This window comes from Mastigoproctus giganteus, chromosome 5 (assembly GCF_048544385.1).
Source record: "Mastigoproctus giganteus isolate SK-2022 chromosome 5, ASM4854438v1, whole genome shotgun sequence".
Lineage (NCBI taxonomy): Eukaryota > Metazoa > Arthropoda > Arachnida > Uropygi > Thelyphonidae > Mastigoproctus > Mastigoproctus giganteus.
Genome location: NC_143579.1, coordinates 157,968,643 through 157,994,913, shown reverse-complemented (window position 1 = coordinate 157,994,913; position 26,271 = coordinate 157,968,643). Strand labels below are relative to the sequence as shown.

General features: G+C 37.9%; 1 protein-coding gene across 4 annotated transcripts in view; it reads left to right on the top strand.

The window, feature by feature from the left end:
* The window catches only part of LOC150085792 (clathrin interactor 1-like), a 379,846-nt gene extending 358,437 nt beyond the window's left edge, over window positions 1-21,409 (top strand). For 3 of the 4 annotated variants that reach the window (XM_090374252.1, XM_090374251.1, XM_090374253.1), the window contains exon 12: window positions 20,273-21,409. In XM_090374252.1, the coding sequence (XP_090230378.1) occupies window positions 20,273-20,415 (143 nt within the window). In that variant the 3' untranslated portion in view covers window positions 20,416-21,409. The remainder of the gene's footprint in view (window positions 1-20,272) is intronic. The other variant, XM_090374254.1, reaches the window with a different exon arrangement.
* Window positions 21,410-26,271: the final 4,862 nt, after the last annotated feature.

Below are 26,271 nucleotides of genomic sequence, written 5' to 3'. Positions count from 1 at the left end.
CTTTTACAGTCGAATCTTTTCCGAACATACATTTAGGTTCTGGCCCCAAAATTTGCTGGGTCCTGTGCAAAACTTATATGGGGGCTTTTTATAATAGTAATTTTTTTATTTTTTATCTTTTCAAATTTTACAGTAACTAAGAAGTAATTAAATAATTTAACATTATGCTGAACAAAAATTTTGATTATGAATAATATTTAATACATTAATCAACAATATTGTTTAACAATTGCAGTCGTCTCATAAAAATAGGAACATGAATAAATAGTAACGAATGGGCCTGGAGTACTGGGGGTCCATAGTTTAATATACACATAAGTTAGTTATAAACCAGTTATACAAATGGATTAACAACAAAAATCAGTAGCTTTCGGGATGCATGTCCCTTTGTCAACTGACAAATTAAATACAAATTTACAAATTTAATACAACACAACGAGCTGAGTGAGGCACGTTAATCATGCGGCATTGTTGTTGCGCGGACGTGCTGCTTTCTACGCCACTGATCATCCAGTAATAAAACGGTTGTCTCCAGGATGGGATGTAGACGTATGCCTTTCTGGCGATTTAATGCCTTTGGATTGTTTACTATGTTGAGTGACTCTAGCCATAGGCGGTGGCGAAAGTGTCGTGAGTGGTCTACTATTTCAAAGTCGCGTTTGGGGTCAAGATCGTGGTTGGTGGCCCAAAAATGTTCCGCGATCGCGGACTGGTCAGTTTCGGCAAGCCGGATTGCTCTGTCGTGTTCCGTGAGGCGATCCTGGAGACGCCTTGATGTTTCTCCTATGTAGCAACTGTTACAGTCTCTACAGGTGATGCGATATACCACATTGCTGCGTAAGACAGGTGTGACAGTGGTCTTCACGCTGGAGACAAGTGAACGTAGGTTCCTGCAGGGTAATTGCACACATTTGATGTTGTAACTTCTAAGGACCTTCGAGATCCGTCCTGACACGCCTGGATAATAGGGAATGTAGGCGGACGATATATCGACTTGGTTCGGTGGTCTTGGGTTGGATGTGAGTTCTTCTGCCTGTAATAGGCATCTGCTTAGTACATGGGATGGATAACCACATTTGGTTAGGTCCGCCTTCACACGGGAGATCTCGTTACGCCTAATTGTGTCGGTGCTAGAATGGCTCTAGCTAGAATGGCTCTAGCACCGACACAATTAGGCGTAACGAGATCTCCCGTGTGAAGGCGGACCTAACCAAATGTGGTTATCCATCCCATGTACTAAGCAGATGCCTATTTACAGGCAGAAGAACTCACATCCAACCCAAGACCACCGAACCAAGTCGATATATCGTCCGCCTACATTCCCTATTATCCAGGCGTGTCAGGACGGATCTCGAAGGTCAGAAGTTACAACATCAAATGTGTGCAATTACCCTGCAGGAACCTACGTTCACTTGTCTCCAGCGTGAAGACCCCTGTCACACCTGTAGAGACTGTAACAGTTGCTACATAGGAGAAACATCAAGGCGTCTCCAGGATCGCCTCACGGAACACGACAGAGCAATCCGGCTTGCCGAAACTGACCAGTCCGCGGTCGCGGAACATTTTTGGGCCACCAACCACGATCTTGACCCCAAACGCGACTTTGAAATAGTAGACCACTCACGACACTTTCGCCACCGCCTATGGCTAGAGTCACTCAACATAGTAAACAATCCAAAGGCATTAAATCGCCAGAAAGGCATACGTCTACATCCCATCCTGGAGACAACCGTTTTATTACTGGATGATCAGTGGCGTAGAAAGCAGCACGTCCGCGCAACAACAATGACGCATGATTAACGTGCCTCACTCAGCTCGTTGTATTGTATTAAATTTGTAAATTTGTATTTAATTTGTCAGTTGACAAAGGGACACGCATCCCGAAAGCTACTGATTTTTGTTGTTAATCCATTTGTATAACTGGTTTATAACTAACTTATGTGTATATTAAACATGAATAAATAATAATAGGAACCAATAATCGTACACATTTACATGTCACCCTTGGAGTGACAATAATGTGGGTAACTAGACATTAAGTTGGCCCTGTATAACAGAACCGGTTGAACATGCTTGTGGTTTCCCCACATACATTCCCAGTTCCTGGCAACATTCCTATGTAATAGTTATCCCTAAAGCAGGAAAAGATCATTTGGTTCCTAACAACTTATAGACCAATTTTTCTAACCAGCTGCTTGAATAAAACTTTGGAAAAAATCATCCACCGTAGACTCACCAAAACATAATCAGCAATCAATTTGGCTTTCGGAAGAATAAAGATTTCTTAGATCTCATGGTAAAGGCTGAATCAAATATCAGAAGAAATGCATTCATTAGAAATCAACATCTCGTCATGGTATGTCTTGATATTGAGAAAGCTTTTGATATCACGTGGCATCTTAAGGGATCCCCATTCTGTAGCAAAATTTCCTTTGCTACATGTCTTTCCAAGTTCAATACTGACAGGCTCTGTCTCAACCATACATACAAGAAAAAGGAGTCCCACAAGTTCTCAGCACCACTTTATTTGCAATATAAAAGTGTATGGATATTGCAGAGTGTAGTGTTGTGTACCATTGTTCATCTGACCTTTTAGCCATTGGGCCCCTGGTGGGGCTCACCTTTTGCCACACTATGCCGTGGGAAGGCAGGTCAGGTACCCAGTAATTTTTTATAGTACTCTGGCAGATCCTGCCACCTAGTTTCCTAAGATTTCATTGGCTAGGACCTAAAAAAAAAAAAAAAGAGGAAACACTAGGATTGGGTTTGGCAGAAAGGAATATAGATACGTAAGTTATGTATTTTGACATGGGTTGGATGCTAGTTGAAAAGATTGAGAGGGAGGGGAGACTGAAGGCTGAAGGGGAAAGACAGAAGTATGGAGCCAATAGAGAAGACAACCCCAGTACAAGTTTTACTGATACTAAGTAATAACCTACAAAATCTCTATCTAAGTTCAAAATAAACTAAGTATCGTAACTAGGAATATAAAGCTACTTTTAGAAAATAAATTCATATGCCAATTAAGTTAATAAAAAATGGTAAAAATTTAAGAAAAACTTCTCTATTAGCTGGAGCCATAAAAACTTCACCTGCACATAGCTAATCTTATTCCCGGATCCAAAAAGCCAACTGATTTGTTAGGAAAATTTTTGGTGAAATGTCGTTAGCTGAGTTGGATAGGATTTGAGTTGGTTCAACTATACAACAGAGGTTATTTGATGCCTCGAGGGAGTCAATGAAATTAAGTAAAGTAAATGTGCTCCAGTGCTTTTTTTTTTTTTTTTTTTTTTTGGTAGTTGTTGGCGCATCGGCTTCTGTGGCCATAGTGCACCTCCCAAGGTTTTTGCAGTACTTTGATCCAAGCCCGAGGCGGGATTCGAACCCGCGACCTTTGGGTTGCCAGGCAGGCACTTTACCCACCTGGCTAGCCCGGTCAGCATGCTCCGGTGCAATGGTGAATGGTCCTCTGATCTCCGGAGGAAGGTCAATAAGGTGCGTAAGAAGTTCCAACGTCAGAAATTGTGTGATAATAAAGAATCTGTTGCTAGTTTGAAAACTGAGTATCAATTGATGAAAATAAAATTATCATCATTATTATTATTATTGTTGCTCATTATTATTATCATTATCAGTTTATTTACCCTAGGTTCACCCCCTGTACAGCTAGTGGGCTAGGAGGGTGTATAGATATTTTGGAATATACGTAATATAATTTTATACAAATTTTCAAAATATTTACAATGCATAAATATTTACATATGATGTGATTATTGGAAGAGCTGATATATACCCATTTAATAGCTACTGCAAATAGCTGGTAATGAGGATCCATGGGGTATTGTTTATACATTGTGTTTGCACAAATTAAGGCCATTTGGGGATATGATAAGTTCTATACGTTGTGGAGACTCTGAAACTGTAGATTGGCTCTGCATATTAATGTTATACTTGATCACCTAGTCAATGGATCTCATCATCATATAGATGAGGTGGAGCATTCTGTAGTACTGATCATTTAGATTGTGGCTGTGTTAGCAATATTCAAGAGGAACCATTTTCAGTTGAAGATCTTAATTCAGCTGTCAACAAAATTCATAATAACAGGTGTCTTGGTATGAACCTCATTGAAGGGAAAGTTATTAAGCGTTCCTTCAAGCTGTTTCCTGAGCACCTTGTTTTCAACAAATGCCTGCTTGAAGGATTTTTTCCTCACCTTGGAAGGATGCTCTTCTTATGATCATTTGAAGTCACCTGAAAAACCTAAAACTGAGCCCTCTTCTTATCATCCAATTGCTCTTCTTCCGGGCAAGGTCTATGAACGCATGCTTTCACAGCAAATATTGCAATATACTCAGGCCCTGGGTGCCAAGCAATTGTGAATGAGCGATTTCTCTTTGTGCTTTCACTGCGACTTTCTGAAAGGTGAATTCTAGTTCTTTTTTTCATTCCACTCTTTAAGAAATCCTTTTATTTAATAGTAGCTCTTGTATCAAAAGTACTGGTAGAGAGCAAGGAAGAAAAGTAACCTTTCTTTATTTTTCTTATTTAATAGACTAACTCCTAATTTCACTTGGTCACACCAGGCATTGCTCCTACCTCCCCGTGGCGAGGCCAGTAACTTTGGCAGAAAAGTTCATCTGCCAAGGGCTAAAAGGGGCCAATATGGAACTCAATGTGTTTCCCTCTTTAGAACCCACAAGTTGTCGGGCAGAGACAGAAAATGAGCACGACTCGTCTCAACCAAAGAGGTTAAAAACCGTTTCCTCTGCAGCTGAGTTTCCTGCATTCTTAATAATGCACTCATTATCAGAACAGCCTCTTAGTAAGCTATCCCTCTTTCTAATACAAAAACACTTGGAAAGTATTGCAGGGTCTCCCAAGACAGTTAAGAGACTGCAAACTTGTAGAAACTGTCAACTGCAGGCATTCTGAAAAACTCTTACAAACGACAAACTTTGCTAAAATTCCAGTAAAAGTAACACCCCATGCAACCCTAAATACATCTAAGGGTGTTGTATCTAGTTGGGACCTTTTGAATGTGACAGAGGAAGAAATTAAAGAAGAGCTTCAGGAACAAAACGTGATTGCTGTCAAAAGAATTATGACTTAAAGGGACAATATACTTACACCCACCAGAAATATCATTTTCACTTTTAACAGTCCAAATCTATCCTCATCAGTAAAAGCAGGATATCTACTTTGTCCCATGCATCCTTATATTCCTAATCTGTTGAGATGCCATAAATGCCAGAAATATGGCCACTCTCAAACAGCATGCAGAGGGAACCCAGCTTGTCCCAACTGTGGATCCTCCGATCACAATCAAAATGATTGTTTAGCGAAAGAAATGACCTGTCCCAATTGCAAAGGTAACTGTCCTGCTTACTCTAAGACATGTGAAAGGTGGAAAATGGAGAAAAAAATTGTAAAATATAAAGTTGAAAACAAAGTTAGTTATCAGGAAGCAAGAAAATTAATTGTACCAGTATACCTAACTGTACCTATGCCAGTATTGCAAAAAATATCTAATAGCCACGCAAACTGATGTTACCGTTCCATCTAACATATCAATCTCCGACTGGGCTCAAGCTGTCCTCTCTCAGCAACAGTCCAATGCTCTGAAGCACCCAGACCAAGCATGTAATACGCCTCTTACGATTCCAGTAAAATCTCCTCCTTCGCCAGTGATTGCTACTACTTCAAATAATCCTAGTTCAACTTCAAAAAAGATTATTCAGGACACATTGATGGACGCAGAGTACTTATCCAAACAGGAAGATCCGATTCAGGAAATACAGGAATCCCTCGATTAGCACGATTAATTGGTTCCGTGAAAATGGCGTGCCATGTGAAATCGTGCTAATCGATGTTAATAATCAATACAAAATAGCCTAATTCGTTCCAAAACCTATGATATACCACTCAACATTTTTAAAAATACGTTGTTTTTTTATGGCAATTTAATGTACAGCAAAGGATAATTATAAATATTTGCAGTACAGTAATCAAAAGTTTATTGAAATTAAAAAAATTACAATATATAACTCACTTTATTTCTTTGTAAAATATTTTTAAAAGGTTGGTTTGCGCAGACTTTTCTTTCTTCCTTTCATCATAAATTTGCTTGTATGGATTCACATCTTTTTCAGTGTTCCTGTGAATTTGCATACTGCGCTCGATATCTGGGTCTGCATCCATGATTAGTTGTTTCAAATTTTCAGCTGCGCAAAATATTCCTTTAAGTTCTTTTAATGTCAACTTTTCTTAAACACTTTCTTCCTCGCAAATTTCCACCTTGTCATATGCTCGTTGTTCATCAATATTAAGGAGGTCAGAATCGCTTAATTGTTCTGAATGTGATATTCATCTGACTCATCTTCATCTACTCACAAGCGATGATGCTCCTCAGCATCCACACTGCTCAGAACATCTAACAGTCAAAAATATTTTAATTGACTGTCCACACTATCAACAACGTCGAACTTTAATATTTTACTCTCTGGCTAACATGCGAGAACCGATGATGTTAAATCATATCATTGGAGAGGAGGCAAATATTAATGAACTTTTCTGTTTTTTGAAACAAAATGGAATTTATAAACAAATATGATTAGTTTGAGCTGAAATGAAATTGAACTGACTTCATAATAATTATTTTTTTAACATCCCTGTGAATAGGCACACTATAGCCACACAGCAGCTTGTGCGCCATTAAATACCCATAACACACACACACACCAATATACGCAAATTGGGATTCTCAAATAAACAATATGGCTTTGCTGCTCCTGGTCATGGTATACTTTAAAAACAGAGGATGCTTTAAAATCTTTGGTTAAATTGATTAGAGATTGAAATGCAAAATATGTTCTTGGCATTTTCCTTGATTTTGAAGGGGCTTTTGATAATATCTCTTGGAAGAGTGTGTTATTGTTCCTTCACCTCACAAATGCTCCTATCAGCTTTATAGCGTCATAGTGGATTATTTTAAGGAAAGGTCTTTTACGGTTAAGTCTAGTTAGAATTCGGTAACTAGATGTGCTATTCAAGGATCTCCGCAAGGATCTGTGTTTGGGCCACTAATGTCAAAATTGGTACTAGAGGATTGGTTACGGAAGGAATATAGTCATGTTCATATGATGCTTATGCAGATGATCTGGTAATATTAGTTGAAGGCTCTTTACGGCTACAAATTGAACAACGATCTTTTTTTTTTTTTTTCTTTTTTCTCTTTTTTTTTTATGAAAACCACAAACACAAGAGGTATTAGAACCTATAGTACTTAGTACCATGCTTGGGTTGGAAGTTGAGAAGATATTTGGTGACTTCCATAAATTAACGATATCCGGGTCAAAAACAAAAATATTATTGCCAAAGGGGAACCTATCTGTTCATAGAGAACCTCATGTGCTGATTGGTTGTGAAAGTTTAAAGTTCGTTAAGAATATTAAATATCTTGGAGTCTTCACTGACAGAGGTATTAGATTTGACATCCATATCAATTTTCTGTCTGAAAAGGTTGCAAAATTTGTTTTAACATGATATCAAGAATTATTAGGAAGGATTGGGGTATTAGAGGTAGGGCACTGTCTGTCTCTTCTTTATGATTGTGTTTTCCTTCCTGTTATTTCTTATGGTATCTCAGCTTGGATAGACTGTTAATTTTAAAAAATATATAAGAAAACTGTATTCCATTCAGAGGGATTCTCAAATAAACAATATGGCTTTGCTGCTCCTGGTCATGGTATACTTTAAAAACAGAGGATGCTTTAAAATCTTTGGTTAAATTGATTAGAGATTCAAATGCGAAATATGTTCTTGACATTTTCTTTGATGGCTCTTGATGGCTCCCGAAGATGGCTCTAGTTTGTAGAACTGTCTCCACTGATGCACTACAGATTATAACAAGGAAAATGCCGGTTGACCTCTTTCTGATTTACAGAGTAATGACCTTCAGCGTTCGGCATGAGACCACTTTTATTATTCTGATCTTGAGTTGGGTTTGGCTAATGATCCTAAGAATGAGGCCAAGTGAATCTTAGATATCTTAATGACTCTTTGGAATCATAGATGGGCTAACTCAAATAAAGGTGAAATAACTCATTGGTTCTTCCGTCTGTTGCTGATGTTCCACCAGAAAAATTGTTTGTGCCTAATCTACAAACTATGTTTTTTATTAACCGATCATGGCTCATTTTTAGCAAAGCTGAATCAGCTGGGTATTTCAGAAAGGTTGCAGTGTCACTGCACGGCTCTGGAGACATGGAGCCATGTTTTATATTATTGTCATAAGTACTTGGATCTCCGAAATGAATTTTTATTTGCTAGTTTATTTTATTTGCTTACCTGACTGAGGGCAATGAGGCTCATTTAATTAAGATTGAGGAAGATTTTCAGGATTTTCAAAAATTTTCAAAAAAATTATTCCAGAGAAGGTTAGTGCTGCTTGAACTTGAGGAAAGAACAGTAGAAGGCTTATAGACTATTGTAGCAGTTAAAGATGCTGAAATAAACAGTATAATTGACCTGGTAACCCGATTCCTTGTGGATTATCCTTCACTCTTTCTTGTGATGATTAATCACAAGAAGGAGTGAAGCAGTGGGGAAAAGGTGCTATAGTAGATAATTAACATCCAACAACTACATCTTGTTCATACACAAAATTGTTCCCACTTTTTTTCTAAGATCTACACTGATGGTTCAAAGTCTGACAATAAAGTAAGTGCAACTACCACCTTCCGTAATACAGCTGTTTCAATTTACTTCTGGCCGAATGCAGCTGTTATACTGCTGAGCTCCGTGCAATTAAGCTTGCCCTGGAAAATATTTCACTCCTGTATCAATAAAAGTATAGTATATGCTGATTCTAAGAGTGCTCTCTCTCTCTCTTGGCTCTCAAAAACACCTCACCTTACAATCCTTTGTTAAAGCTCATAAGACATGAGCTAAGTCTTCACGAGCATCAACAAACTGTTGTTTTCTCTTGGATCCTAGGTCACAGTGGTATTCCAGGAAATGAGTGCAATGCTGATGCTGCAAAATATGCCTCCAACATAGCATCAACTAATGATATGGTTCCATACCCTGATTATAAATGCAAGTATGGAACAGTAGACACTTCTGTGAAAAAAACAAACACATAGCAGACTATTTCAGCTGAAACTTTTTTGAACCACAATCATAGACTTCTAGCTTCCCTGAAACTAGAAAAGAAGTAATTCCATCGAGAACCTGAATTGGCCATACTCACCTCGCTCATCTGTTTCTGCTCACAGGAAATGATCCTCTGCAGTGCACACATTGCTTGCAACTACTGTCGGTAAAGTATATACTCATTGAATGCAGCATTGTTCAACAATGCCAACAGTCTACTTTCAGCTCCCTCTCAAATGTACCAGAGCCTCTGTCACTGAGCAGGTAATGATGCAAAACTATGAATTTTTTTCCTGCCTGAAACAAATTCAAATGTATGACCGATTCTAATTGCTTCCAGAGCAGTTATCACATGTAACCTCACTTACTCTTTTTTTAGGTGCAATGTGACCTAAGTAGACCTTGCACCAGAAACTACCGCAACAACAATAACAGCTGCATAGATTTTATCCCAGCAGTCATAACCTCTGACTCAGCAAAAGCTCCTGCACTCAGATCACTTTTGATAGAAAGCATGACTCCACCACCTTTTCTATCATTCCTATTCTTCCTAAATACAGTAGACTCTCAATTTTCTGGGATAGATGATAAAAAACAAATCCCGGATAATGGATTTCCCGGTTAATCCAAAAATACAAAAGTCCCCAGACATATGTAAGAGATACGTTCCAGGACTTCTTACTTCGTTGAGTTTTACATAGCTCGGGAATGACTAGTAACATATTGCTGCTATATTATTATTGGCAAATCTGAATTCAGCGTGATACTTGTTAATGTTTGTTTGGCCATTTTCATACATTCTTATTAGTTTAATTTTCTGATCCAAATCGATCGCCTTCCTTTTCTTGGTAGATTTACTAGTACCGCTGTCACTTATTCTCTTAGTCCTCACCATGATAACAGTCAAAATAAAATTTTCTGTAAAAAACTTCACAGGGTTAAGGCAAAAACTCACTATTATCACCCCACACGAGCTCACATTTTACTAAAGCACATTTCTGGAGGTCATCAAAAAACAATAAAAACAATTTGCACTTTCCATTTTATTGGGCTTTTCTGTTAGCGCAATATATTATAAACAGGTAGTAAACTCGATCTTATGCATTTGTGATGATACCGATAGCTGGAGTTCTGTAGGTTTTTACGTTATTACGTAAAAACAATATTATGTCCCCCCTTCACTAAAATCTTCAGTCATATAAAAAAAAACAAATAGTTTTAAGAATCTTCTCTTCTTTCCTATTTTTTTGCTTTGTTACTCTGATCTCACTTGTGCAATTTGTGCGTGCCGTGATCGTCGTTATTGACTGATTATTATTATTTATTTCTTTTTTTTATTTTATTATTTTATTTTTTTATTTTACAATCGTAAAAAAAAAATTGAGTGAAAACAAATTTATGTAAATCCGTAGTTGCGTAAGTCGGGGACTTACTAGATCGAAAAATGTTCAGCAACCTACGTAAAAAATATGGTGATAGATGAAAAACTTAACACGTACTACTCGTGTGTCCAATATGATGCTTCCCTTTATTTTTTGCAATGTTGATTTTAAATCTAATAGCTTCCCTTTATTTTTTACAATGTTGCATATAGTTTGGTCACCAACATTATAATGGTCCCTTAGAGATTCAATGGATGCACCGTTGTCAAACTTTTGAATAATTTCAAGTCTTTGTTTAACTGAAAGCTCAACTCTTTTGCATTTACCCATTATTTTTGCGATTTCTAAACAAAAAAAAATTTACTATAAAAAAATTTCAACATCACTGACATAAATAACGAAACAAAATTTGTCTTTTTGCGGTGCGATGGAACACAACAATCGGTGCGATGCACTAAAACATTTCTCCTTTTTTTTTTTTTCTTTTCTTTTTTTTCTTTCGTTTTTTTTTTCTTTTTTTTTTTTCTTTTTTTTTTGAGCAGTGGGTGTAAAGACAGTGGGGGTTGCAAGATAATAGGCACATTAATCTCCCAATGACAACTAATAACACTGGTTCTTGTCGCTTATTTACGACTTGCAAAATATCTGTTTATACCTATTTTAGTTATTACTTGAATTTTATGATTTCTGGTTGATTTTTTTTTTTTTATTTGATTTTTTTTAATTTGGAGTCTTGAACTGTTTCAGTTAATCCGATCCTGGTAAATCGAGAGTCTGCTGTACATTGTTCATACCACAGTGAAACTAATCATCCACAATTTTTGGGTGACACCACATTTCCATTACCCCTGTCAGCATTAGTTGTCCTAAAATGGGTGAATTTGAACTCCTAACTATGAGTTTGAATTCACTCATTTTATTGACAGCATTTCTTACATTACTACACACACACAGTTAAGACTTAGTTTTCTTCTATAATTTACCACCCTAATATATCCTTTGAAGTTACTGTAGACTTTCAGAATAATGCCATCTTGGGGGATTCAAGGTGCCTTTCGATTTTTCCATTATCTAGAAAGTTTTATTCTTAATATGTTTAATGCAGAAATAATGAGACTAACTAACAAATAGAGATTAAGAATGCAATTTTATTAACTGCACATAAAAAAAAAAACATGTTGATGATCCAATATTATGTTCTGCCTCTAATGACTCCTGCTTACGCCTCGTTCTATTTTCTTTATTATATCAAATTTATTCTGCACGGTAGCAGTGGTATCATCATTGCCCCCCCCCACACCAGGTGGAAAAGGCCAGGATTTGAATCCCGTTGATGACGCAAGGGACTTTTATGGGCCTTTTTTACACCGTTGCAGAGTTAGTTGGTCTCAGGCGTAGATAGCGATATTTCCCCAGAAACGTGGGTTTTTCATCCAGCAAAAAAAAGTAAAATCAACCAGAGAACACATGCAATTTACAGACACAATACACATGGGTATATTAATTAACTTCCCGGGTGACCTGATGTAATCCAAACTAATGTAATAGTTTGGATTACATCAAGTGTGTCACTAAGCTTGAATGTTCTTTTCTTCTCTATATGAGGTTTATTAACTTTAGAAGCAATAGTGAGGGATTTTTTAATTTAAAAGAAATATAAAACAGCGGTATTATCAGTAAAGAATTCACTTTCAAAATGCCCCTCGATGTGGGCATCTGTACATGGTGAGAGGACCTCCCAGTGACGCTGCTGGACTTCCAGACTAGCATCACTGGGATCTAACGCCCATACCTTGGTTCCAGGGTTACATCTTTGGAATCCGGCGTGTGTAGCCATGCGCCGTGACCCGTGGAATTCGGAAAGGGGGATCCTGGTGGTTGAGGGGCCCAGCCTTAATACACCACTTTGGCCCCTGCTTCGACAAGACGGGTGGTCCCGGACTGGCCCGACTGGGATCAATCGGCGGGTGGGTCTTACTGCTAGGGTCAACTGCGTTCTAATAAGTCTCCCTCCCTTTGGTCCTGGGACGGGATCCAGGCTTATTGGAAACATGGGTATGGTGCCTCTAAGCTAACTTGGCGTCCCATTCGTGTACGCAGTACCTGCTAGTTCATGAGTGGGCGTCCCCTTGTAGGGCTCCGTGGTGAGTGAGGTACTTAGGGCATCAGAAATTTTTATTCTACTCCTATGAGTATTATAAATCCTAATTCTTCTGGGGCCCCAACAAGGCCCCTGCCTAATCGAGACGATGAGACGTTCAGAAGAGTCACCCGATGATGCAGAAAACACCTCTGCAAAAAGAGCCATTACTGAGGATACGCCACCACCATCAGTGACACCGCTTTTCCTCATTCTCCATTCCACCGGAGAGTAGTCAATTGGAAAGATGTCACCCTTCTTTATCCAGAAAGGATTAGAAGGGTTGGCAGGTTCACCAAAATCTGTTAAACGACTGCGTTCTGGCGACCTTTTGGTTGAAGCTTCCAGCACAAAACAAGCTGAAAAATTTTTGAACTCTACATCCATAGGGGGAATACCTATCACTGAAACCCCCCACAAAACTCTGAATTCTTCACGTGGCATTATATCAGAGTGGAACCTTCTTTGTGTTTCTGAAGAAGAGATCTGCTCTGAATTAAAAGACCAAGGAGTGACAGCTGTTAAGAGAATATCAATACGCAAGGATGGGAATCTCGTCCCTACCTGAGTTCTTATCCTCACGTTTAACACCCCACGGCCTCCAAGTTCCATCAAGGTAGGCTATCTAAGCTGCCCAGTGAGGATTTATATCCCAAACCCACTGCGGTGTTTTAGATGCCAAAAATACGGCCACTCACAAACATCTTGTCGTGGTAACCCTGCCTGTGCTCGATGTGGTGTTAAAGACCACGAGAGCAAGGAATGTTCAGCTCCAAAACCGATCTGTGTCAATTGCCAGGGAGAGCACCCCGCCTACTCTAGAGCATGCCAGCGGTGGAAGGATGAAAAAGAAATACAAAAACTGAAAACAGAGCTGAATATCTCCTACCCAGAGGCCAGAAAAAGTATCCAACCAATAAAAAGCGGGAAACCTTCATATGCCCAGAAGGTTTCTGCAAAGTGCACTGTCGGGACACAAACTGAGATGACTATACCACCAAGGGAGTCATTCACCCCGATTGCAAGCTGTTTATTGAGTTCACAAAAGCCCACCAAAAAAACACAATCGGCTGCCACTCCTATATCCGTACCTCCTAGTGCTCCACCACTACCAAAACCAAGGGGTAAAGAAAAGCCAAAACGTTCAGAAGAGTCACCCGTAATACCAGAAACAATGGATGTAGAGAATAAGGAGGTACCGGATGAATCAGTCTTGGAGCTCTTTGCGGAGGAAGAAATGGACACGGGACAGCGTCCATTCTTCCCCAAAAAAAAGATAAATCCAGGACTGACAAAAGTAAGCCCTCAGCACCTCGGAAGCCGCCTGATGGACCCACCAAGCCAAAATAATGGCTAAATTCCTACAATGGAATTGTCATGGATTCCGGCGAAATACTGATGACATCAAGGCTCTCCTGCAAAAGCACGTGCCAGTTTGCTTTTGCTTGCAGGAGACTTATCTGAAGGCAAATGATGATCCCACAATGCATAACATCACAATTTTTCGTAAGGATAGAATTGCGGATGGTCCTGCTCATGGAGGAGTGGCTATCCTTGTAGGCAACCAGACCCCAGTTCAGGGCTTGCTACTTACAACCAGCATAGAGGCTGTTGCAGTTCGCTTTACAGTGGGATTTCTGTTAACTGTCTGTTCGATTTATTTGCCACCTGGGACTGACAACTCCCAGGAAGACCTTGATGATCTTATAACGCAGTTGCCTCCCACTTTCTTACTTCTCGGGGATTTTAATGGGCATAACACCCTGTGGGGTAGTGCTAACATCAATAGAAGGGGACGAGTCATAGAGCGTATGCTAAATGACAATGACATTTCCCTTCTAAATATTGGAACAAACACTTTCTTCCACATGCCTACCCGTACGTTTTCTGTCATTGATCTCTCTATCTGCTCCCCTTCTCTACTCCCTTCACTCACTTGGGAAGTGGAGGAGAACCCATACGGAAGTGATCACTTCCCTGTGATAACCTCGTTACACAGTGGGAAACCATGTCTTCTTTTCAGGTTACCACAGTGGAAGACTGATCAGGCTGACTGGACTGCCTTCCAACATCAGGCAAATTTTGACCTCAGTACCGTTAGTCAGGAGCCTATCAATGATGCAGTAATGTACATCACGGAAAATATCGTCCAAGCAGCTGCCAATACCATACCGAAAACATCTGCCCAGTTTCCACCTTTTCCCAAGCCATGGCGGAATTCACAATGCACAACAGCAAAAAAGGCTCAAAACAAAGCTTGGGGGATATTCCGCCGATATCCTACCACTGTTAATCTAATAGCCTTCAAACGTACGTAAGCTAAAGCACGCTACATTCGCCGTCAGAGTCAAAAGGAATCATGGATCCGTTTTACATCATCTATTAACCAGTCTACCAACACTAAGGTAGTCTGGGATAAAATCTGAAAAATGAAGGGAAAATATACTTCCCATCCCTCACCGATCCTAGACTATAATGGATGCACTATTGCAGAGCCCACTTGCAATAGCCAATGCTCTTGGGGAAACATTTTCAAACATCTCTGGGATATCATCCTATTCCCCAGAGATTCTGGTCCTGAAACATAAAAGAGAAAAAGAGGCACTAAATTTCACACAGAAATGCCTTTTTCCCTACAACCTGCCTTTCACTCTGCAGGAACTAAAAAGAGCTCTCTATCATTCCAAGGCAAGTGCTGTTGGACCATATGGCATCCATTATGAAATGCTTAAAGATCTCTCACCAACATCTATGGATCGCCTGCTTGTTCTGTATAACAGAATCTATATAAAACAGCAATTTCCGGATTCCTGGCGCATGGCATTTCTGCTTGCATTTGCGAAGCCAGGAAAGGATCCTAAACTCCCTACTAATTACCGTCCTATAGCTCTGACTAGCTGTTTGTGCAAACTCCTGGAGAGAATGGTTAATTTTCAGTTAATGTGGTATTTAGAATCGAATGATCTTCTCTCCAGCATCCAGTGCGGCTTCAGAAAAAACAAATCAACTCTTGATCACTTAATTAGACTGGAAACATCCATCCGGGATGCTTTCCTAAAACGCAAACATTTGGTGTCAGTGTTCTTTGACATGGAGAAGGCGTATGACACAACTTGGAGATTTGGCATTTTAAAAGATTTGCGTATCTTTGGTCTTAGAGGGCATCTCCCCATTTTTATAAAAAACTTTTTAGCGAATCGATTTTTCCAAGTTCGTGTGGGATCCTCACTCTCTCGTCCCTTCTGCCAAGAGGAGGAAGTACCACAAGGATCAGTATTAAGTATCACGCTTTTTGCCATCAAAGTAAATTCTATCACAGAACAGCTTCCTCCAACTGTAAACAGTGCCCTCTATGTTGATGACTTTAGCATATTTTGTCAGTCATGCAACATGAGGGTTATTGAAAGACAACTGCAACAAGCCATCAATCGCCTTAATTCCTGGGCACTTGCAAATGGCTTCAAGTTCTCGCTGGAGAAGACCGTTTACGTACACGTTTGTCGTAAGCGTAATCTTCATCCTGAACCTGAATTAAGGCTCGGACAAAATGCTATTCCAGTAGTGTCAGACACAAAATTCTTGGGACTTGTGTTTGATAAAAAGTTGACCTTTTTAGAACATATTTGTCAACTTCGTACAAAGTGCACGAGGGGACTAAATATTCTTCGCTCTCTCTCTCGTCTGCACGTTGGGGAGCAGACAGGTTCACCCTACTACGTATTTATCGTGCACTTGTACGATCCAAATTAGACTACGGGGCCCAGGTATACTCCTCAGCCAGAGACAGTGTCCTTCAATGGCTGAACCCTGTCCACCATCAGGCTATCCATATTGGTACTGGAACATTTCGAACATCTCCTGTCCAGATCTTATACGTCAAAGCAAACGAACCACCATTATCCCTTCGACGTAAGCAGTTATCTTTAAACTATGCTTTAAAGTTGAAATTCCTACCAGACCATCCTACGTGGACATCCGTTTTTTGAGCCACGTTGGGAAAACCTGTACAATATCCATCAGACTGCCAACCGACCTTTTGGTATTCGTGTCCAAGAGCTACTTAGAGAGTTTAACGTCATGGTAGACAAGGTTGCACAAACAACAAAAGAAACTCTTCCACCCTGGCATGCTCATACCCCATCGTGCGACTTTTCCCTTAAGAAATGGGTAAAGCCTGAGACTCCATCATCTGTCTACCAGCAGCTGTATTCTGCACACCGAGCTGAGCACTCAGACTTCCTGCCGATTTACACAGACGGCTCGAAGTCTGAATCGTGTGTAGTATCTGCTGTTGTCTTTCCGGACACGATAATATCTCAGCAGATTCTTCCTGAATCCAGCATATACACTGCAGAGCTGCATGCTATAGAGTTAGCCTTGGATCACATTCGAACTTGTCAGTGCCAAAGGTCAATAATATATTCTGATTCTTTGAGTGTATTACAGGCTTTATTATCTTTGAGACATAACTCTCATCCAGTTCTCTGTCAGGTTCAGCAGAAGATACATTCTCTTCATGAATACAAGTTTGATATCCGCTTCTGCTGGATTCCTAGCAAATTGGGATAAAGGGAAATGATTTGGCTGACACTGCAACCAAATCAGCAACATCCACTAATAATCGTTGCCTGTCAGTTCCCTATACAGACTACAGACAAATTTGACGAGGTAACCTTTTTAAAGGTTACCTGAATTTATTGTTGTTGATATTTTAATCTTTTCTTGGCGCAGTATAACCGTAGTCGTTTTTGCGCCAATAAAATCAAAATCAAATCAAACTTTCAAAATGGCAAACGTAAACAAATACAGTAATCGTATGACTTGCTGTTTTCTTTTTTCGGCTGTAAGACCATCTGCTCTGTGTTTAAACATCCGATCTCAATGTGCCATTATTTCGACAGACTACCGTATTTAGGTTTGTTTCCCTAGGTTTATCTTCCCACTAATTGGAAACATTGTGAATCTCATAACATACCTTCTTGACATCAGCTGTTATGGCAACAAACAAAATACAGAAACTCTAAAAATAATAAAAGATATATAAAAAGTAGAAAAGAAAATAGACTAATTATATGCTTCCTTCCTCGGCTAAGGAATTGTCCAGTTGACCTTTGAATTTCTTTGAACTTTTGGCTTGAAGTCCACTGAGATAACTTTGTCCAATAGCCCACAACTCGCTGGCTAAAATAAAATTTTAAAATCCATTTTAAAAACCTCTTCCCCATAATTTGAATTTATGGCAATTTTTATTCTTTAATCCTTTATAACAGTGAAGTTTTGCCTTCATTCGTTTTACTATCCCCTTCTAAGCCTTATAGACTTCAGTCACATCCTGCCTGATTGCCAAGTGCTGTAGCCCACATAATCAGTCTTTCCTCATATGGTTTCCCTATTGTAGATCTCACCATGCAGGCTGCCCATCTTTGGACACTTTCACAAAGTCCCTTCTTTCTGATGTGTAAACATCTTTGGCGGCACCTACTAAATTTCGGACGATAGTAAAATCAATTTGTCCCGATTTTGCAACACGGAAATGATGTCATTTCCATTTCATAACAAAGAAAATCAGAGTTTGGATAGGAGATTGCGCAAAGGATCATGAAAGGTGACCTTGCATATTACCTACTAAATTTCGAACGGAAGTAAAATCAATTTGTCACGATTTTGCGACGCAGAAATGGCGTCATTTTACATCATTTCCATTTCATAACAAAGAAAAACGGAGTTGAGATGGGAGATCAATCAGATTGTGGGAGGTGATCTTGGATGTGCTCAGAGCTGGCATAAACCAGCTGGTTGCAGAAAAACGTTTGATTCGCGGCATGCCACTTAGAGGTGGCTTTGGACTAATCATTGCCACCCGTGGCAGAAAATTTTGGTAACTGGAGAGATGGATACCTTTGAAAATTTAAAGTAAAGTAAGGCATTTAAAGCAAAGGGTCATGGGAGATGATCTTGGATGTACTCAGAGCTGGAATGAACCAACTGGTTGCAGAAAAACGTTTATGATTCGGGGCATGCCACTTAGGTGGCTTTGGGCAAACCATTGCCACCCATGGCAGAAACCTTTTGATAACCAGAGAAATGGATATCTTAAGGGCAGTGATCTTGAATGTGCTCAGAGCTGGCATAAACCAGCCTGAGCACATTCAAGAAACAATCATTACATTACATGCACTTTACCAGTTTACGTGCATGTAATGTAGGTGTTACAGTACCTGTCTGCATTACTGAAGCGGTTGTATATTCCCATCAAGAGGCGAATCATAAACGTTTTCTGCAACCAGCTGGGCCAGTCAAGAATATTTGAATCAGTTCGTGACTGGGAGATAAGACTCCAAATTACATGTATGAGTAGAATCTTTTGTTTGTTATTGGCCATTCTTATTAAGTTGCAGAAGTCCTCATTGGTCATCAAGTTTTTGCATTTCTTTGCAATTGCACTGAGTTGGTTGAGTGTGGCGAGCTTTAGATCCTCATTCATCTCACTCTTTGGATGATTATAAAAGTTTCAAAAGGGGTCTTCTTCTCGCAGTCGCATTACAAGGCTATGCAGGTGATTACCGCATGCTTTTTCAGGGTCAACGTTGTCTTACATATTTCGATCGATTTGTGAATGTCCAACTCCGATTGATACAATTTACGATCTAGTATGGGCTCTTCGTTGTTGTCATAGATCTATACATATTTCATCTCTGACAGAATCTGTTTCCTCATTGCGAAATGGAATGTACAGCGTTACCATCTAACGCTTGTACTCTTTGAGATCCTGAGCCAAGTCATATTTTCGGTAGGGTATTATGCATGGATACTGTCATTTCTTGCAGATCTCATAGCGCTGCATGTGTAATTTGCGACAAAGCATGACAGAGTAATATGATCCAATGTGATAGTATTGATTGTAACAATACAAATTGTTATTGAAGTCGGGTTGCTTGGGAGTGCAGCCCTAAGTATTGTTGTATTGTATTGTTGCAATCATACTATTCAACGAGTGGCTGCAATTAAATGGGTAATTAGGCTATTGGCCTAGCCTCCTCCAAACATTGATTCGGTAGAGTAAGCGGGGGGGGCATTGTATCCTATTTATTACTAACATTGATTCAGTAGACTAAGTAGTGGGTGTGAGCATAAATTACATTGTTCATGATTTCAGTTCTAGCTGTTCGAAATTTAGTAGGTGTTGTCAAAGAAGTTTACACATCAAAAATCTTTTGTGCGTACAGGGTACACGCACCATTTTTTTTTTTTTTATTTTATTTTTTTAATGAGGTCTTGCAATTGCCTTATGCAGTGGAATTATGACTTCCTTGTTTGATAGGACACTATGGGCTTTCCTGGTTAAAGTTATCATTAGTTTTTTATAAGCTATACTGCAAGAAGTAAACTTAAGCAGTATCTACCACACCTCTACCAGCTTCATGCATTGTCTCTAATTTTAACTAGTGTTAACATATCATTCTGCTGTATCTTACTTTCTTAGAAATATAATAAAAATGGCCTATATTAAATAGTTATATTTAAACAAGCATTTCGTTTGAATGATTTGCATATGGATTATGTTATTAGGTTATTTAATATTTATTTTCTTTAGGATTAATATCAAATGTTGGCAATTTGGGCTTAAATTACAGTGGATCAACATCTGCAGTGGAAAGCAATTTAGTTTCGCTGCCAGAAAGTATTTCTCCTCAATCAGGAATTGTGCATAACAGTCCAGGAAGTTTAGGAATGTAAAATATTTTTTCCAGTGATCTTCCAATAATTAAATGATTTTGACATTTGTAAAATTTGATCTGAGAAGAATGAAGAGCAAGATGACACCTTTGAGCATGGTGATATGCCCCAAGAGACTGGGAAATTCACTTGTGCGTGGGCAATGTGTGTACAGGTAAAGAGACTTAAAAAATTTTACTAATGCTAATTTAAACATTGTAATAAATTAATCCTAAATTTGTACTAATACATTTCACCTTGTAAAGGGTTTATTAAAATAAATATTAGGGAATTGCAGTGTAGTATATTATAGGAAAGTTGGGAGATCATCTCTTGTATAGTTGAGTTGGAACGCTATATATATTGTTTTATACATATGGTCTGCAGTGGATACCGTAAAACACAATTATTGTAAGGTTATATTATTTTATAGGTATTCTTATTTGACCACTGAATTTTCATGTAAGGTTTTCTTATATTTATAACCAGGACTATATTTTAATTATAACAAGATTGAACGTTTTGTATTTAGTAAAAAATCTTCAGTCAAGACTTTTGCTTATATGTTTCTTTAAATTTTAAACACATTATTAATAGTAAATGATTACCTTTAAAAAAATAATTATGCATGGAGCAGTGCTTTAAAATTGAACAGATTACTTTTTGAATGTAACTAATTCACTTATTTCTGTAGTATTTACACACACACACATAGAGTACTGTGTTAATGCAGTTCTGATATCCAGAATTAATTTTCATTTGCATGCTTTTCTATTTTCTATACCAGTAGAGACTAAATAAATAACCTCAATGTTATGGGTGTCGGGATCATATGTAGATAGGTAATTGTAAAAAGAAGACAGCATAATGTGTTGAATACTACACATAAGGGGAAAAAATGTTTAAACTTAAAAAAAAAAATTGTCTTCTCTGTACATTTGTTATAAGGGACATCAGTCTTGCCAGGGAGCTTGGATTCCATTTGAAAATAGCAAATAAAATAATTTGTACAGTACTGCTGAACTTCATTTGTTAAATTATTAAGAAACTATTTAAATCTAACTTGTACAGTGTCAGAATATTATTCACATTCAGTTTATCACTATTAAACATTCAGCATTTCAGTATGATTTGAACAATAAAATTTACTTAGGAACTATTAGAGAAGAAGAAATTAAGACATTGGAAAACATTGCCTTGAGCTTCAGGTTGCATATCACAAAACTTTCTAGCTACAAACGACAAACTGAATTGACATAAATTTAAAATAAATAAATAATCATTGACTATTCACGTGATTACCACCAGCGCTCATGGCTTGGGGCACTTGCACCCCATTATCGAATCTTGTTTTGTAGTGCGATGAGCGCTGGCGATCATCACGTATACATAATTCTGCTCTACCGACACCAGACTCGTGATGCATGATCATGCTCAGTTGACTTTTGCTGTTTTAACCAATATGTATATATATATACATACACACGGTGCAATACACCATTCACTGACTAAGCTGATTAAGCAGCACTTCGTCTCGAAAGATACTATATATTTTATTAGTTTTGTCCATATTTTATTGTATTTTAACGTTTTATTTTATTTTATATCTGTTTTAGTATTTTATGTAGATATTATTTATTTATTTTAATAAATTTATGTTAATTCAGTTTGTTGGTCGTCGCTGGAAAGTTTTGTGAGAGAGAATTAGATTTATTTGTAAAAATGGCAGTTGTAACTTGCCATTTGCTGTTAACAGTTAAGTGCCACGTGGGATCAAAAAATTGCCCACAGTTTTTGGCAACCAGAACTCATGCAAAATAAATGTTCAATCACATATGCTTTGGCCACCTTTTTGTTTTGGTTGATAGTGGCATTGTTGGTTTATTTATTTATTTTTTTAATAATTGGTGAATGTACAAAGGTTGAGGGATCGCAAGTGACAGTCAAAAAGATTGGATCTCAGCAGGGACCTCCAATTGGGATAAAAGAAAAGTTTATTGTAGCTTTCTTTTTACCTTAAAAAATTTAGATAAGACCATTTAGTGCAGGAGTTTCCAACAATTTTATTGCAATCAGCCAGTCAATCAAAGGCTTTCCTAAAGTTGATCTCATAGCATAGCCTAATCTCTGTCACTTTTTATTGAAATGAACGAGTACTGAATGTAAATTCTACCTACAACCATTTCAAGTTGACATCGCTTGTATTACGTGTCTGCCATGTTCAGATTTATTTTTTTTATTATTATTATTAGCAATATGGTGCAAGGGAGCCTGAGGCTTATGCTGCACCTGCAAAAAAAAATTTGAGTACCCTGGGGGGGGGAGGATTATCAAAAGAGAGAAGAATGGTGATATCCAGCTCAGGACCCTGGGTGTGAGAGAGAGAGAGAGAGGAGGGAATCACCAAAAGAGCGAAGAATGCTGTTATCCAGCTCAGGACCCTGGGTGTGTGCTAAGTCCATACTCACCAGATGTGAGCCCCTGGGGTTATGTAGAATTCCTAAAAGGATTGGTTCTGTATTTATTAGATGTTCTCAACAGATCCATAAATTTGAAATGGAGCCCTATTTCCTTGCAAAATTACATTGAGTTGAAATCAAGAATCATGGGCAGTCAATTTTGTACTTTTGCTGATAGAAATTCTTATAGTTTATTAATAAATGTAACCAGTGGTGGGATTCAGCCAGTTCGCACCGGTTCGGTAGAACCGATACCTAATTTTTTGTTGAGTTCGGCAAACCAGTTGTTAAAATGGCACTTGTGATCAGGGTTCTCTCTAAGGTGGGCGCCTGGGCAGCCACCCAATGTGGAAATCACAAATTTACATTCCTTACTCTTTTTTAACGTTCATCTACGCAACAGTGTATTCCAAGTGCCCATAGTAATGTTCATTCCATCCATAGGTGAAAGAAATTAGATGGAACTATGCTTGTAATATTTATTTATTCATTTCATAAAACCCATTATACCTTTAATTAAATACTACATTTTTATTCCCTCAGGACCTAAGTGTTACTTAAGTAAACAAATATATAACATAAAGAGAAAAAGTGCCAAACAACCAGGTGGTGACACACTGTCACCCCCTGGTTGTTTGTTTCAGCTTTGTGTTACACCCTAAATTCACATGAGATATTATGAGTGCGTTGGCGTTCCCCGATCAACAAAAACAATAGGAAGCTAGGACACAACGAACCAATAGAAATATAGATTTCAAAGGTTATCTTATCCCATTTCAGAAGCCGTGGAAGAATGTTCTTCCATGTTGAAATCCTTATGCCAGTGTGCACGTGGTAATTAAGATGTTTTTATCACAACTTTCCCGTGACAAACAGGTTTGTTGTACACATTATTCTATCGTATTTAATCTGCATAGCCTATGCCATTTATTAATTCAGCAAGAAATTTTCGTTTAGTATCGATAAAATTAAGAAAATTATGTTCTGACTGATGTTTATCAGTGGTATAAGCACAGTGCTTTGTTTATAAAAGTTTATGATATGACCACACGTGGACAGAATCAGTAAAAATATTCAAATATATAGGCACATATCCGCTCCTGCTCTATAATATATTAAAATAAAACATTTTTAAAATTTTTTGCAGTAGCCCTTAAAAGGATGAAGAGGCAACAGAGTTTGACAGATTTTTTCAATAAGAAACCAAAATCAGAATTTGTTGATATCAGAATTGGTCTTGGATGGTACAAAACAGTCACAAGCACAACCACTCCAACTTGAAGAAAGCAGCACGTCAATTATTGAAAATAATCTTTCTGAATGCTGGACAGTGCAACAATATAACGATTTGAAAGAAAAATATGACGGACTGGTAATTTTTAACAAAAAGTTAGGTTGCGAGTATTGTGCAAAATATGACTTTATAAAAGAGAAAAGTGTTTTGTGTCAAAAGAATGAAAATGTTTTCAGATTGAGGCATCAGGGAAAAATAAAGAGGCACAACAAGCTTCTCTAAGGAAAAAAATGAAAGAACATTTTTCATCAAAAGCTCATAACATTTGTAAAGAGAACTTAAAACAATGTGAGCAGGATTCAATAACAAAAGTAATAGATACGATGAATGAAAAATATTTAAGTGCTACTTGTAGAGTATTTAATACAGTTTCCAGCCTGGCAAAAAGATGTAAACCGTTTTCAGACATAGAAGATGAGATAGAAGTGCAAATTAAAAATGGATTAGATATGGGAATAGGATTACGTTCTCGTAAAACTGCTGTGAAAGTAGTTGATTTCATTGCAAATGATATTAAAAAAGAAATATTTAATAAAATTATCTGAAAATATGTTTGATTATTGACGAAGCTTCAGCGATATCCTGCAAATCAGTTATTATACTTTTCTTAAAAGTTGAGGATTCAGTTACATCACCAACAATTTTCGTTGAAATAGTTGAATTGGAAAAACAAGACGCAGAGACAATATGTTCTTCAGTTATGGAAAGTTTAAATAATGTTGGGCTTACTAAGAACTACCTAGAAAAAAATTTAATAGGATTTTGCTCCAATGGTGCCAGTGTTATGCTTGGGAGAAAATCTGGAGTGAGCACTAGGATTGCAAAAGAGTTTCCAAACATAATAATATGGCACTGTTTAAATCATCGCCTCCATCTTGTTTTTAGATGATTCGATAAAGGAAATAAAGCAAGTAAATCATTTTAAAATATTTTTTGATAAGATATATACTATTTTTCATCAATCCAATAAGAACCAAATTGAACTTTCCAAAATATCCGAACAACTTGGAATTGAAATTATAAAGATTTTTAGGGTTTTGGGACCAAGATGGGCTGCCTGTAGTTTAAGGTCAACCCTAGCTGTGTGGCACGCTTATCCAGCGCTACATCACTATTTTTATTCAAATAAAAAGTACTTAAGTATGGCTGCCCATCTTGGAAATATATATTTTATAACTGATTTGGTTGATGATTGATATTTTAAACGAAATTTCTCTTCTTTCAAATGCACTGAAAGCAAGAAATATAGACATAATAAAGGCTGAAAAACTCGTGATAAGATCTATTAAAGCATTTCAAATGCTTGGAAAGGAAAAGGATCCATACAATAAAAAAGTTTATGAATTCAGAAACCTTCAAAAATATAAAATTTGTCGGGCTTCCTCGGGAAAAACTTGTAGAAAACATCGTAACAAATTTGGCGTCTCTGTAGCCAGGTAGGCAGGAGCACAGTGCGTAGCGCATTCTTCTTGATTAGACAGGGGTTCAAGCCCGTGCCCACCAAATATGGAAGATGCAGAAAGGTCAGGGAATAACCACAGCATTTTCCCGGAGCAATATGGCCTTAGTTGCTAATGCTCCTAAAAACCAAATAACAATAACAAATCGTATTGTTACGAATTTGAAAAAAAGACTAATGGATTGTGAACATTTAAAAGCAAGTTGTGGCCAATTTCAAGATAGGAATAAATTACAATTTCTCAATTTTTTGGAGCCATGGAAAGCAGCTGAAGAACAATTGCTCGTATTTAATGGCATTTTTAATTGCCAAATTGATATTAATGATTATCGAGATTTCATGGAAAACATTTTAAACAATTCCCAGAATTATACAATTCCTGAAAGAGTTCAAAGAGCTAAAAATATTGTCAGAACAATTGCTGTAAGTTCAGCAGAAGCGGAAAGGGGTTTTTCAAAGATGAACATAATATGTTCAGAGAAGAGAAGTCTCCTAACTGTTTCTAATATATCAAACACAATGACTATTAGTCTAATCGGCCTACCTCAAAGGAATGGGATCCTACTCCTACAGTGAAAAGATGGTTAAAGATAAATCACTCAGCCGATGGTGCTCGGATAAAAGTGAAGAAAATTGCAAGTGAGGACGCCAATCAAGAAGCAGTA